Source organism: Indicator indicator, chromosome 1, assembly GCF_027791375.1.
Source record: "Indicator indicator isolate 239-I01 chromosome 1, UM_Iind_1.1, whole genome shotgun sequence".
Classification (NCBI taxonomy): Eukaryota; Metazoa; Chordata; class Aves; order Piciformes; family Indicatoridae; genus Indicator; species Indicator indicator.
In genome coordinates, this window is record NC_072010.1 from 33,287,328 (window position 1) to 33,302,126 (window position 14,799).

At 39.7% G+C, this 14,799-nt stretch overlaps 1 protein-coding gene across 1 annotated transcript in view; it reads right to left on the minus strand.

Annotated features, from left to right (window-relative positions):
• Nucleotides 1–11,904: 11,904 nt before the first annotated feature.
• Nucleotides 11,905–14,799, minus strand: part of DNAJC15 (DnaJ heat shock protein family (Hsp40) member C15) — a 31,463-nt gene continuing 28,568 nt past the window's right edge. Inside the window, exon 6 of the mRNA XM_054383730.1 lies at nt 11,905–12,538. Coding sequence (XP_054239705.1) covers nt 12,468–12,538 — 71 coding nt within the window. The 3' untranslated portion in view covers nt 11,905–12,467. The remainder of the gene's footprint in view (nt 12,539–14,799) is intronic.

Here is a 14,799-nt window from a genome sequence, read left to right on the forward strand (position 1 = left end):
CTTCATTGCTTGAAATACACTGCATGCTGCCTTGAACCTGTTGCAGGGCAAAGCAGGAGTGGAGGATTCTAAGATCCAAACTTGGATTGTCTCCGTACTGTTCAGCATGTTTGTATTATAGGTTCGGTCATTTGCTCACGTTTAAGCCAGCAGCAGCCTTATGAGCTTGTCAAAGCCTTGCATGGGCTATAATGTCCTTCCTACCCACCTTTCTTACTGGGAGGAGAGGGCTTTCCCTCCAAGTATGATACAACCTGATCTTTCCCAACAGCTATTGATTACATTTTTGTCTTCCCTCAAGCACTGGCATGTCAGCAGATGCCTGTGATCTTTCAGTTATGCAATAACAGCCTCTGTTGTTAGTTTGATGACCTGAGAATATTAAAATGCTTACTGGCAAGGGATAAATTGCAATATTTTGCCACAAAGAGTTTTATGATACATATGTCCAGAAAGTAACTAGGTCTCCCACAGTCTCTGTCAACACCTGTTCTTTATGTGCTTAAAGCTGTCTCAACAACTCTATCTGTGCAAGACAGGGTATCTAGAAGCCATGCCACAAACTCTACTATCTCTGCAAGACAGGGTGTCTAGAAGCCATGCCACAAACTAATATCTCTGCAAAACAGGGTATCTAGAAGCCATGCCACACAAGGTAATTAGAAGTTTACAACATGAATTTCAGCCTGTTTCTAATCCCAAACTGTGTATAGAACTTCAGTCTTTGAACGTTTTACTTATTTTACCTTTATTTTGCCGAGTACAGCGAGTGTTTGAATTCAGAAAACCACCTCCTTTCCCCCCTTGTGCTTTGCTTCTCTGGGTTCCTAAAGCTTGCAAATGAAAATCTATGGTTTTCTTCCTCATCTGAACAGTTCTGCAGGAAAGGGTAAGGAGGCTAAAATTCACAAGAGAACCATACTATACATGAAGCCTTGAAAAAACTGCAGCATAGGGTTTGGGGAGCAAGGGAGAGAAAGCTCTGGAGAATGATATTTCCTAAAGATTCATCTTAGCAGTTGCAATTAACTTCCTTAATACCCTTTTGGATAAAAGGTATCAGATAAGAGATCAAGAGAGAGAACATGATTTAGCTCTAGCAAGTCTCGATTTACAATCTGTCTTCCCTGATCTGAGTTCATTTTGTGCAACTCCTGTGTCATGTTCCTTTCGTGCAGAGATGGAAGAAAGAGTTTAAGTCAAAATAGATAAGCGTAGAGCCTCCAGAGGCCAAAATGAAATGTCTCTTAATGGCATTTTTATGGCAGTCCCAAGATACCACCATATCCTACAGGGCTGTTATGAGGGGAATTTCATCTACTTTACTCGAAGAACCTTTGGTGACAGTCTGAAAAAAATGCATAATGCAGCAGTTTAAGAGAGCTAAAATATTTGGTTCAAGTTTCCTGGATTTCAGCCTTGCCTGAGAAAGGAGGCAGGTGAAAAAAGGGAGAGAACTAGAAATGACTCTCCCTTTATCCTTTTGCTCTTTTCCTACCACTCTCCAACATTCAAAAATCTTCCCGAGGTTCAAGGGGAAGGATGTTGCTATTGAAGAGCACTCTTTGCCAGGCTTCTCAGTGGAGTGGTCTGATTTTCACAAGCATGAGCAGGAGACCTCTCCCTGATCATGTTTCCAGGCCAGGATTATTAATGGTTGTATTTCCAGCTCTTTAATTGCTTCCTTTTCTGTTGGTTAGTCTTACTTTGGCTAACACACGCTGGGTAAGTATTAAGTAATGAAAATACACAATTAAGGCACACATGCCTTGCAAATGCTGTTTATACTCAAGGATTTAAAACTAGTAATGAGAGAGGTTAATGTTATTCCTGGGAGATAACACTCGTTGCTATGGTGAAGATGTCTTCTGTCACTCACAGTTGGGAAGATGGCGTCTGTGCTATGAATGCTCGACGATGTTTTTGCTCTTGAGATTAGCCATAGTAATTATTCCAGTGCAGCTTTTCTGTGAAGAATCTCCTATAGAGCTTACTGTATCCAAACAGGCTCCTCTCTGCCTCATTGGTGGATTCAACGTGCCAATATTGATCGGGTTATTCGGCGCCTGAAGAAACAACGGGAGCCAGCAATAGCTGGTGTCTGAAGATAAAACCAAATAAAAACATAATAAAGTATCACACCATTTAATTTTTTGTTGTTTAATGCATCCTGCCACTTGCATCACATTCTGGAGTCCTTCAGCTTTTTAAAATATATATAAAATTCCATTAGGCCTGATCTGCTGCTCACAACTTCATGATCTGCACTTCCTGCTAAAATTTATTCAGGCAGTAATACAGAAGAAATTGGTTGTTTTCAGCAGTTTATGACTTGTTATTTAACATTTAACAGAATGGCAGTTTATTTTGGTAACAACCAATACTGAGAGGTTTATTGCCATTGTAAACTATAATCAACTGTTTGTGTCATTACTAGTTTTTCAAGATATAAAAATGGCCAGCTGCATTGGAAAACTATTTAGAAGCTATAAACATTTGCATTGAAGATTGTGTTTGGAGTTAGTTCACCTTAAAGGTCAAAAGTATTCAGAGAAACTACTCATTTAATTGTAACTTATTCAAAACATTGGTAAACCCCAATCCCTGAAAGACAATATTGAAGCAATTCCCAGTATCTTTTTTTTTTCAATTATGGTCACAAAAAAAAGGAATCTGTAGGAAATGGACAATACAGAAGATTGCTTTATCTCATCATCATGCCAGAAACTAAGGTTTGTTGATGTTGTAACTCTTAATAGATATTGAACTCTTAACAGATGTTGCAACTCTTTTGGTGAATAAATTTATTGTACTGTGTACTCCCAAATACCTTAATTTTCAAGGCTTCCCTTTTCTCTCTTAGCATCAGGCAACTGGCCACAGATTTCATAACTGACATATTTAGGAAAAAAAAAAATCAAAATACTTCCATTCTGATTGGAATAGGGTTCAAATGAGAACACACATTTTATAACAGTATATCAATTCTTCATCTTAATCCATTATAGTGAGCCAAGACTACGTGGGAAATTCACAGTGAATAATTCAAGTGTACAAATTAGTTTCTATTTTTGCTCTCTGCAATTTCCTTTCTTCTACTTACTTAAGTAATATTTCTTTCTACTCCACAGTTGCACAAGTAGTTACTGCAGAATGTCTGAGCTGAGTTTAATCACGATAGCTCTTCTATTGCTACTGTCTCAGTGGACATATACCTTTGCACAGTTCATGAAAATGTTCACTTATGAATAAAAAAAAAATCTTTCCTCTTAAGACTTGTACTTGACTGTAAAGGTTTGGATTTCTTTTTTCCAAATTGTTTGCACTAGTAAAACTTTCACTAAGCAAAGCTACTGTGCAGACAGGAAAAAAGGATGAAAAACATCTCTTTTAACCTTTGAGCAGGCAAGAGGAGGGTTTGGTTTCTTCTATAATTTATGTTTAGTAGTATTCATTCACCTCTTCTCTTCAGCTTTCTGGCAGAAAGCTTTAATTCATTTTTTCATCTGGTCTTCAAACATTACAAAGCAAATTAAGCCCTACTATAACTCCAGTGAATTGGAGGACATTATAGCAGAGATTACTTTGGCACTGTAGCTCTTGGTTGAAGTGCTTTCTTGCTCATGCACATTTTTTATACAGTCAGGAGTGATGGTTGCTAGATCTCATTATTCACAATCCAATGATGTGATATATGAGAGATGCCACAGCTTTAATTATTGGATAATGTTTGTGGTTTTCATCTTCTGTAGCTTGGAGTGTGTTATTGGGATTGCCAGACATATGCAGCTATTGCCACACTGCCTAACTGGAAACAGAAGTTTTCTGGATCTCCACAAAGGTGCCCAGCAGGCTGATGAAGAAAACTGAAGAGATATCCCCCTTGGAGATGTGACCCACCATGTCAATCCTTTTTGAAGGAAGAAGAGAATTTCTCTCTAAATAAAAACAAATCAAAAGCACAACAAGCACTTATTTTTGTCTCCCTCTCAAGCCTAGAAATAATATGTGACATGAAAGAAACTGAAACAAAGCCCTAAGGGGAAAAAAAAAATCCGACCCCTAATCTACCTCCTAGTCATATTCAGCCTGTCTTTCATGCTGTTAAAAATTCTCTTCAGCCCAGGGCATTGGTAGCAAAACTGCAGAAATGAGGATCAGGCAATCCTGCCAGTAAGAGGCATTAGCAATTTGCTGGTTGCAGAAAAACTGAAAATAAAAGCGGAGTATTTCATAAAGCAACAAAAGCAAGGCAGGCTTCTTTCTACCAGGCTGCATCACTATAGCTATAGGCTACCAGGTACCCAAGATGAAGAGCATTTAGGCCTGTTCAATGCTTTTTCACAAGTGCAAGCAGGGACTCAAAAGCTGGCACAAAGGTTGATGGAAAAAACATGCATTCTTCAGTTTACTGACTACAGCAAAAGTAGACACTTGCAGTCAGGATCATTAGCAGCCTCTGCTGGACTGGTACAGTCCAGAGAATCAGAGGGTGGCTTTTCCAGGCACAGATGAGTTATTGAATTGAAAAGGTGCCTTTCTTTTTGCAAAATCACTTTCCCCTCCACATTTATATGAAACACTGAGTCTTTCACAAATTTGAAGGTATTTATATTAATGCTTTTTGCTGATTTTTGAGAAATATTCTAAGCTAATGGTGCTGCCTCCCCCCCCTCTCCCTTTTGTAAACTCTGACTTACCATGGCTTTTTTCCTCTTTAGTCTGGAATCACACAGGCTAGACATTAGGTTCACTAACAGCTTTCAAGTTGTGTTTTCAACTTTTAAACTGGGTTTTAAAAGGCTATGTTTGTATATTTTTACCAATACCAAGGCTATTGCTAACATCTACTTCTATCAGTAGATTCATTTTCAGGGCTCCACAATCATTTGCTTATGAGTTTGGCATCCTCACCCAGGGACACCCAAATCCATGAGCTCACCAGGCATTAAGGACACCTCAGTGCTATGTTTTTTCTGTTTCCTTGTCATCCATGGACAACGATTGAACTAAGGATTTAGCAGTACAGAAACAAGTTATGTGCCCTCTCCACCTCCACTCTCAACCCAACAAACCCTGGGTACTTTTTCAGCTAAGCTCCAAGTCAGTCTGAATAACCAGGTCAAACTTCCCAAGCACTGGCTGCTCAGCAGCTAATGCTGAACTAGCATAAGCTTAATTTACATTCTGTAGGGTCACTTAAACTCTTGAGTGTTAAGCTGAAGTGTCAGCTAGGTCCCAGTGGGGCAAGTCTTTGCAGCTCTTGGAGCACTTTTTCTTCGGAGGAGAGTTTTGTCCCTCATTAGAATTCGTTTCATATTATGGATTCCTTCCTTCCTTCCTCCCAGAAGTGGAAGGACTAATTAGGAATAGTTATCACTGCTGACATTCAATGCATTATTAGAATTGCAGCCCACTGAAACAAAAAGGGAATTCATATCTATTGTAGGAGGTAACCTGACAATTCAGGCGTTGTTAGACTCCAGCAGGGTCACCTTTAAAGCTTGTCTAAGCTTCAGCTCCACCAACCTGTCTTTCATTACAGACCAGTGAGAATGGGGTGCAACTGATGCAGTCTGGACCTCTGAGTTATTTGCTGGTTTTTTGTTTGGTGGTTGTTGTTTTTGTTTTCTCCAGCCTAACCCCTCAGCTGTTCTCACTTCTGTTACTGCATTAACCACTGCAGATGTTCTTCATTTGCTTTGGTTACATGGCTTTTGTAAGGCACTCTCTCCAGTTTTGTCACTTTGGTATTTCATCTGAACATAAATAAGCAAGCATTCACTGCTCTGGTGGGGGACTTGAGGGAGGGGAGAGATTATACAGCAGCCAGACCTGAAGCACACAGCAGATGCTAGTTCCATCGCTGGCACGAGCAGATCTAGCATGTGCCACTGCCACAGGCAGCTCACCTCCAGCACCTGTGTGTGCCTCAACATATTCACATCAGTGCCACAGCTAGAGACCATGTAGTGACGTGGTTCATTGAAATTACAGCCACATCACAAGGAGGAACCATGTACAAGCCGGGAGGGTTTCAGTAGCTATAGGCTATTACGCTGGTATAAGCAGGGCATGCTGCTGCACCTTTGTGCCCACAGAAGATCTCATAAGAATCTTCCAGTCTTTTAGGGAAAAGTCTGACATTTTTGTTCTGCTTTCATTCTTTGAAAGCACCAAACAGAGATTAGATTCACAACTTTTAAGTCATATCCCTTTGGGGGTGGGGAGGCTGTTGCTGAGGGGAAGAAGAAAACCCTTTCCTATTTAATTCTCAGCAGCTGGCAATCTAATAAGCTTGCTAACCAGTTTTACATATACACAGCTTCAGTGCTTAGCAGTAGATAGATCCACAAGTTTGAGGAAGGGGGGGGAAAAAAGGCAACCTAAAATAAATCACACTTAGAGATTCCAAGCAGATTCCAGTATCAAAATGGAAACAGAGATAAAGTGTTCAGAAGGTTAGGAGAAAAAAAGAATCCCTCTGAGTGTTGCTGCAAAGGGTTTCAAATCTACAGAAGTCTTCACTATAGTACAATCCTTCCTTCCATCCCCCCCCAACATTTTTAAGTTATCTTCTCTGTTCATGATTGCCTTTATATTGTCATTGACATTGTGTTGCATTAAATCAGTCTCTAATATTAGATGCAATTATGATACATGACATGGAAATTGGGCTTAAAGTAAGATTCCACTTGAAGGAGTCACCTCAGATCTATGCCTTTGTAAGGCTGTTTATTGCTTTTGTGATTGTGCTATCAAGTATTCTTTGTATACAAGTACCATGCTGCTAACAGCCAGATCCAAAATAGATAAAAAGAGCCAAACATTTGAGTAACTCAAATTCTGATGTCTGCAGTCAGATTTGTACTCCAGAAGCCCTGCTTCTTCACCCCAGTTCTGAAAAGTGCTGCAGCTATATTTTTGTTTGGTTTAACCTCTGGTTTCCCAAAACTGTTTTGCCTTTGCACATTGGTAGAATTAAGTCTGTAAGTGCCCACTGCCTATATACACACCAAGAAACTAGGAAATTAGGTGAGCCATGAATGCTGTTAGAGCCAAAGTGATTCTGGACACAGCACTGGATGTGCTGGCATCTACACTAAGTCCAGTAGAAATTAAATTTAAGACTTTTTGTGGATTTGTCTCAGTATTCTCAGTTATCTTTTTTTTTTTTTTCCCCAGACTTGCAAACTGGACCAGAGCCTGATCTTTTTTATCTCAGACATCAAACTCAAAGTTTCTGAGGTCAGATTGTGCCATGTGTAACACTGACTTGTGCCTTCTGTCTTGAAGGGATGCCTCTAACACTGCCTCATTGTTGGCAACACACAAACATAACTCACTGGCAATGAACTCCACTAGGACTAGGATCCAGCTATTTCAAGGTTAAAATCAAGACAGCAACAGTTAACAGCAGAAAATATATTTAGGAGACAAAAAGAAGTCCACAAAAATAAGATGTGACAAGTGCTTATTTACGTAGTCGTTTTTCAGGAGCCGAGCTGCACTTTAACACATAAATGCATTGTACCTTTAGTGAAACCTTCCTCCTGAATAGCTAATAAGTTATATTTAAGTGCTTTCACCAATGAACTGACTTACTTTAGTTACTGTGAAATCATTTTTATTATCCTTCTGTCCAAAAATGTTGGAGGTAGCTAAAATCATTTTGGTGCACCTCCTGCAAGCTTATGAATTATTGAAGACTGGAGGTAGAGTGGCTGCACTGAGAGAAGATGGACTGCATTTTTACTGTTACTGAGAAGATGGCTTGAAAGGAAGGCAGGAGCCCTGGAAACATCTGCAGGATTGTATTCTGCAATGAAGGAACTGTGGAAAAGACCGAAGCTGACTCACCAGAGACTGAAATATTTAATTGTGTAATATCAGCATATGGAGATGCCAACTGAGCATGTAAGCAAGTTGCAGATGTTGCTTTGTGGCACAGCACCTGGTTTCCAGCTCTCTCTCACAGGTATTTAAGGCCCCTGTTGAAATGGTATCCATGTGCTGCTGAGAGTGATGTGAGCTGGTGGTTAAATAATATAGTAAGAACAGGAGAAACATAACAAATAGGAGCTTGCAAAAGACTTTCTTTCTCAAAGGGGAATCCTACTGCTTCTTCATCACCTGTGACTACAGAAAATCAAACCAGGAATCTTGTAGCCCTCCACTTAATGCAGGAAACCTGAACTGCTGTCAGTAACCTCAGCGCTCAGATCTCTAAGCCTGTCTTAGCTGATCAATTTGTTCCCTACAGCAATTCCTACCACAGTAATTCCTGCTGACCCAGCAAGGGAAGCACTGAACAATTACATGCTGTCCAGCTGCTGAACCTGCTAACGAGGTGCTCACAATTTGAGGAGCTGTTTCTCTCTGCTTAGGCCATTGGCAGTTTTACAAGGCAGAATGTCTTTGTTCTTGGCCCAGTGAGAGACCAGGTGGCTTCCCACCCCCTGGTATTAAGAACAAAGGCATAACCCAATCAGTGACACCAAAGCTGGATGCAGAGTCCTCTGGAGAGCTAGCTCCAGGACTCTACCACAGAGCAGCATTAAATGTCAGTATTTTGTATTCTGCAGCTCTCCAAACATTCAAGACCATTTTAATGATGCTTCTATGTTCAGCTGTACTTCAGACCTTATAAACAGTCAGGCAAATAAAATTACTCATGGAAAGCATTGCAGGATACTCCTTTGAATGTTGCCCTCCACCATATGGACTGGTTCACGCCCTTTGGCATCATCTGTGAACTTGAGAGAGGACTCCATCTCCTTCTCCGGGACACTGACACAACTGCTAAATGGGAGAGGACCCAGGACAAACCAGCCTCTGTAGAGTACAACCCCTTAACCACTACATCCTGGTTCCAGTCATCTAGAAAACTTTTTACCCATTGAGTTATTCACTACAATTTTGTTCAGGTGTCTTTCATTGCTCAGTGTTAGTTCAATTGTATTCTGTGTGCTGTTAGTGATGTTTGCTGTTCACCTGACCGACCTAAGGAACAACCAAGCTGCCCACATCAGTTCCAACAGCCTAGAGAAATCACTACACCCAGAATCAGGCTTTATAAAATGTTTAAATCATACAATCATTTTGAAGAGGAACCATGGTGGAGAAGAATTTTGCCACTACTTAAAACTAGAGTTTGTTAGATGCAGTATCTGCTATATTAAAAAGAAAAAAAAAATCCCTAATTAACCTCTCCTTGTATGAGTCTGTACAGAAATAAGGAAACTGTAATAGCACAGCAGGGGGGGTTTAATGTCACATAAAGCTATACAATAATTATTCTGTGTACCATGACTAACTCTTGAAAAACCTTAACAATATTAATTAGACGATGCTACCATTGTCAAAATGCACCAGAACACATCAACCTCTATGCAGATTTCTCATACACACAAAAAAATCCTGTATCTGAGAAGTAAAGAAAGTAGTCTCAAGAGGCTATTGATAAGGTTAAATTAACAGGCTATACTATTAAAAAAGCAGTCCCTTTTTATGATCCATTTTTCCTAGTCCAGTTCAGCATCAAATCAGGTCGTGCTCTGCAAGGCAGTCTCCAAAGACATTTCTTAACTTGCAATGTTGACTATCAGCAACAACAAACAGAGCAGTATTTACAGGATTTGCTCAACTACATCTTTCCTTTCACTTGGTGGGTGTCAGGAGGATGAGGCCAATCTTCTTTCAGCAGTGCCTAGTGACAGGACCAAAGATAGTAGGCCCTACTTTGAACATAGGAAGCTCCATCTAAACATGAGGAGGAACTTTACTATGATGGCAGCTGAGCACTGGAACAGGCTGCCTAGAAAGGTGGTGGAGTCTCCATCTTTGGAGTAAATCAAAAGCCACCTGATGCCATCCTGTGCAACCTGCTCCAGGGGGAACTTGCTCTAGAGCAGATGGGTTGGACTACATGATCTCCAGAGGTGCCTTCCTACCCCTATCATTCCATGATTCTGTCCTGTCTTCATCCTTCCAAACATTTAGTAGGTAAAGCAAGCACTGCCAGTAAACAGACAAGAAAAATTAGATGCTTCCACAGACAACATTCTTATGCTACTGTATGTGTGATGCTATAGCACTGGACTTGCAACAATGGTGCTCACACAAGTTATTAGCTTCACCTATTTCACATCATTTTCTAGAGATACAACTGGCACTTAGATTTTTTTTTTTAATTTATTTGCACAGTCTGCTTTGAAAAGGAGAAAGCAGAATTAGAATTTGGGTTTGTTTATTTTTGTTAAGGACAATCTCTCTCATACACTGAAGGCCATAAACAAAGCGTTTCATCCAAAAATACAAATAATAGATCAGGAAGAAAATTATCAACACCACAATCTCTTGAAAATAAAACCTGCACTTCCTACAAAGACATGGAAAGTTAATTTTTAAGAACAGAACAAGGAACTTAATGCACTTGTTTCTACTGATTCTTGAGAATTGCTCTTTACGGCTCAGGAAAAAAGGCAACAGTGGTATGAAAACAACAGCTACTCAGTTCAAAATCATTAGAGAGAATGTTTTTGACATCTACCATACACACACATCAGGTTTGATTTTGAACAGTAACTCAGATCACTTACAGACTCCAGAAAATTAGGCACAATCCCACCACCTCACTTCTCGCAAAGTAAAAACCTTCATGATTTGTTTGTTTTGCTAATACATATCAACACACCAGTGAAAGGAATAACTAACCTTAAATGTGCATTAATTGGTGGCAGCAACAATTCAGGCATGGGAATAAAGTCCAATACCTTTAAAATTTCTTGTATTAGAGCATTAGGTGTACGCCTATTCCCAGGCAGACTTTTCCTTGAAGCCTTTTTTTGCTTTATGCAGTCAAGTTGTGTCATATGCCTTGCCACTCTAATTGTAAAGAACCACCTAAAGTTAGGTTTTCTTCCAAGGTCAACATTTTTTCATGTCTCTTTCCTGAAAGTAGAATTGTGACAAAGTGTGAGGAAATTGATAAAATACCCATATTCATATACTTTCTATGAAAAATCCATATAAGGTGAACATTCACCACTGGATGAACAGATATATGCACATTCTGGTGGATAACATGAGGTTGGATGCTTTAAATATTTAAGTGCTTTTAGCCACTTTCCTCTGGCTAAATAACCTAAGAAATGGGGTATCTAAATTTTACATTTGTAGCACTTCAGCAAGTTGTTTGTTGCACCTCAAATGATATGTGTTTAAAAGGATAGTAGGAAGTTTTCCAGCCTTATAATGAATCCACTAGGCTGCCTCATCTCATCATCATCCTCTTAGGAGAGTTAATTCATCCGCAGCCAACTTACCAGTAGGAATTTGCAGCAGCCAAGTGCCCCAGATAGCATCTACTCCCAGATGTCATTTAAAACATGTTCCCCTTAAAGTTAGAGATGCATAGCTTCAGTATTCCCTGAAGCCAGCACTAGGTTGCCAGGGTGCTACATAAGGAGGTGAGTATACTTCAGGAAATGGAGCCTAATGCAGAGAGATGAGAATTACTGGATAACTAACCCAGAAAGTTCACCCAGAGCCATAAGCAAAGTGACTTTCCTTAGCAGTACAGTCCTGTTTATTCCCTGCCATGAAAGTCCTACATCAGGCTGACACGACTGGACTGGCCTAGACAACCACATCCTATAAAACCCATCTCAACTCCATGCCACACAGACTTACCTCCTTCATTCCTACTGCCACAAAACCCCCTGCACCACCCCAGCTGCTACAGAGCTCAGTACTCTGTGACTTGAAGTAAAAGCATGCTCAGACAATTATTTGACAATTTCAGAAACTTTTTAATATTCATAAGAAATAAAGCCAAGACTCTTTCTTCCTATCTCCAAGCCCCACAGATAAGGCTAAAAGAAACTGCAGGCAGTAGTCCTGCTAGTCATTTTGTTCTGACTTGCATCTCCCAAACTGCACTCAAGAATGAACCCTGCTATTTCACAAATGATTCATGTGTTAGGTGATGCTGAAAATGTGCTGTATGCAGGGTCTGACAAACTTCCTGTGACTCAATCTGTTGTGTCATAGACTTTCTGGCAACAGTCAAGTCTGCCAATGAAGGAAAAAACATATATATAAGAAATACATTCAAGACTATTTTTAAAACTTAATAAAAGCTCCCCCCCAAAACCAAAGAAAACCAAAACTAATTCTGAAGAAAACCACAGACAGCAAGAGAACATTTTCAAAGCTTGTAATAGATCATAATTCAGTAAAAACACACTAAAACCAAGACACAGAATCACAGGATAGCTCAAGCCCAAGCATAACTGGACATAATCATAAAATATTTCAGTTTGCTTTTAAATAACCTTCAATGTTTGATTAGGACAATAAATACAACCAACCAATGCATGGTTATGAATTGTGCAGATCAAGTAAATACGAAAGCTGTTGCACAATGCATCTGCTGAATCTTCCATAGTCCAAGGCTTTGGATTTCAGCTTTTGGCACTGGATTCCAACAAGTCTTTTGCTTCATTTATTTTTGTTGCCAAGTAAGGTGATCCACCTGAGAAGAAAAAGGGGGAAAGAATACCATTTACACATCAGTATTAAGTATCAAATAATCTCACTTGCAGCATCACCTAACTAGTCACTTTCATTAGCTCCTACTTCCTAAAAAGAGATCTTTCAGGCAACAACTTAAAAAAATGACAGTGACATGAAGTAAATTAATTGATGAGGAAATGTGAAAAATGTAATCAAACCCCAAAGCCACTGGAGAACAATGCTGAGTGATTTGTCTCAGAGGGAAGACTGAAATCTGAGATCGCTTTACACTGGTGTGAATTAGACTTGCAGTGCAATGCACTTGCAAAGGTAGGCAAGGTCAGCTGTCTGGAACATTAGAATCATAGAATCATAGAACCAGTCAGGGTTGGAAGGGACCACAAGGATCATCTAGTTCCAACCCCCCCACCCTGGGCAGGGACACCTCACACTAGATGAGGCTGGCCAGAGCCTCAAAGCCAATTCATCCAAAGCCAATCGCTATTGTTTCCACTCACCCCCAAAACCTTTAGATAACATTTTACAAATAATTTGACAAGGAATCATTACGTGTGTGTACATGCACACCCCCACACTCCAAAAGCCTCTCCTGTGCTAGGTGCCTGGAATTACCAGCCAGAAAACACCACATTAAAGCTGTTTAATCATGGCACACCTTCTGACTTCTAGTCCTGAGCACTCTCATTGCTTTACGCTCCATCTAACAACCTGATTACAGTTCAGTTGTCTTTTTGTGGGTTTGGGTTTTGTTTCTTTTTTTCCCCACTCTCCCCTTGAGTGCCAACCATCTGCCTACAGTCACCAAAAACAACTCTACAAGACCTGAATCACTCACTTAACATTTATTATAATACACCTGTATTTTTCACATCAAAATACGATTCCAGCACTACTGTGCACTGAACAGCCTTTTTCACATCAAAATATGATTCCAGCACTACTGTGCACTGAACAGCCTTTTCCTGTTCAATCATTTTTTCATTCATTGTATTCATCAGCAAAGATCATGATAGAAGAAACAGGCAGAACTAGTTGCAAACAAGTGTCAGTGAAAACAAAAAGGCAAAATTTGCTTAAAGACTTCTTTAGGACATTCCTGTAGGAATCCAAATCATGTGTAGGAGCACTGATGGACTCCAGGGGGACCTTATAGCTGCTTTCTAATACCTGAAAGAATCCTACGGGAAAGCTGGATAAGGACTTTTCATAATGGTGTCTAGTTACAGCCCAAGGGGAAATGCTTTTAAGCTGAGGGAGACCGAGTTTAGACTGGATCTTAGGAAGCAGTTCTTTGGAAGGTGGGTGGTGAAACTCTGTAACAGGTTGTAGATGCCTCCTTCCTGGGCGTGTTCAAAGCCAGGCTAGATGAGGCCTTGAAGACCAGAGTCTAGTTGAGAGGTGTCCCTGCCCAGGGTAGGGAGATTGGAGTAGATGATCCCTAAAGTCCCTTCCAACCTGAGCCATTCTATGAATCTAGGAAAAGTAATTTCATGGACTGATAGAACAACTGAGAAAAGCAATGGAGTTCTCTCATTCATGTTTTTGATTTGTTTGAATGTAGCCCTTACAGGTAAGAAACAATGGAGAAAGTGAGGCAAGGCAGGGGAAAGGAAGAGAACCGGCTACTGAAACATAAATATTAGGGTTTTTCCTTTTTAAAAAACAAACAAACAAACAACAACAAAAAAAAACCAAAAAATCAATTGGCTTTTAGCCAGGAATAAGATTTACTATATGTGGCATCACTTCTTTCAGAGTAGACAAGAGAATCAAAGAGTGAAGACTAAAAGCTGCAATAAGTGATGAATCCCAAGTAATTTTTGAATGTGTGTGTCTACAAATGCAGGATCTTAAAGTAAATTCAAATCTGCTGGAAGTGTTTTCACTACATGTACATCCTTAAGTGTCATATTAATTTTGTTGCCCTCCAATGACAGAAAATTCCATCTCATGATTGCCTGTTTATAATTATGGCAAGTCCAAAAGACTTCTCTCTGTATCTAGGAGCAGATATTCTTTCATAAAATTAGTAACTGATAAATTAACATACAATGTATCAATAGGAAAACTCTTTAAACCTAAACTGTAAAGATTAATAGCACACCATTTTAATAAGGCTCACTGGGGATATTTAAATACAAGGCTCTGTAGATTTCTTATTTATTTCTAAAAATTCTGCAACATTTTGGATGTCAAGTAACATATGTAACTTCTAAAATCTGTAGTTATTGCCCTTTTTTCTATGAACTACAGCTGAAA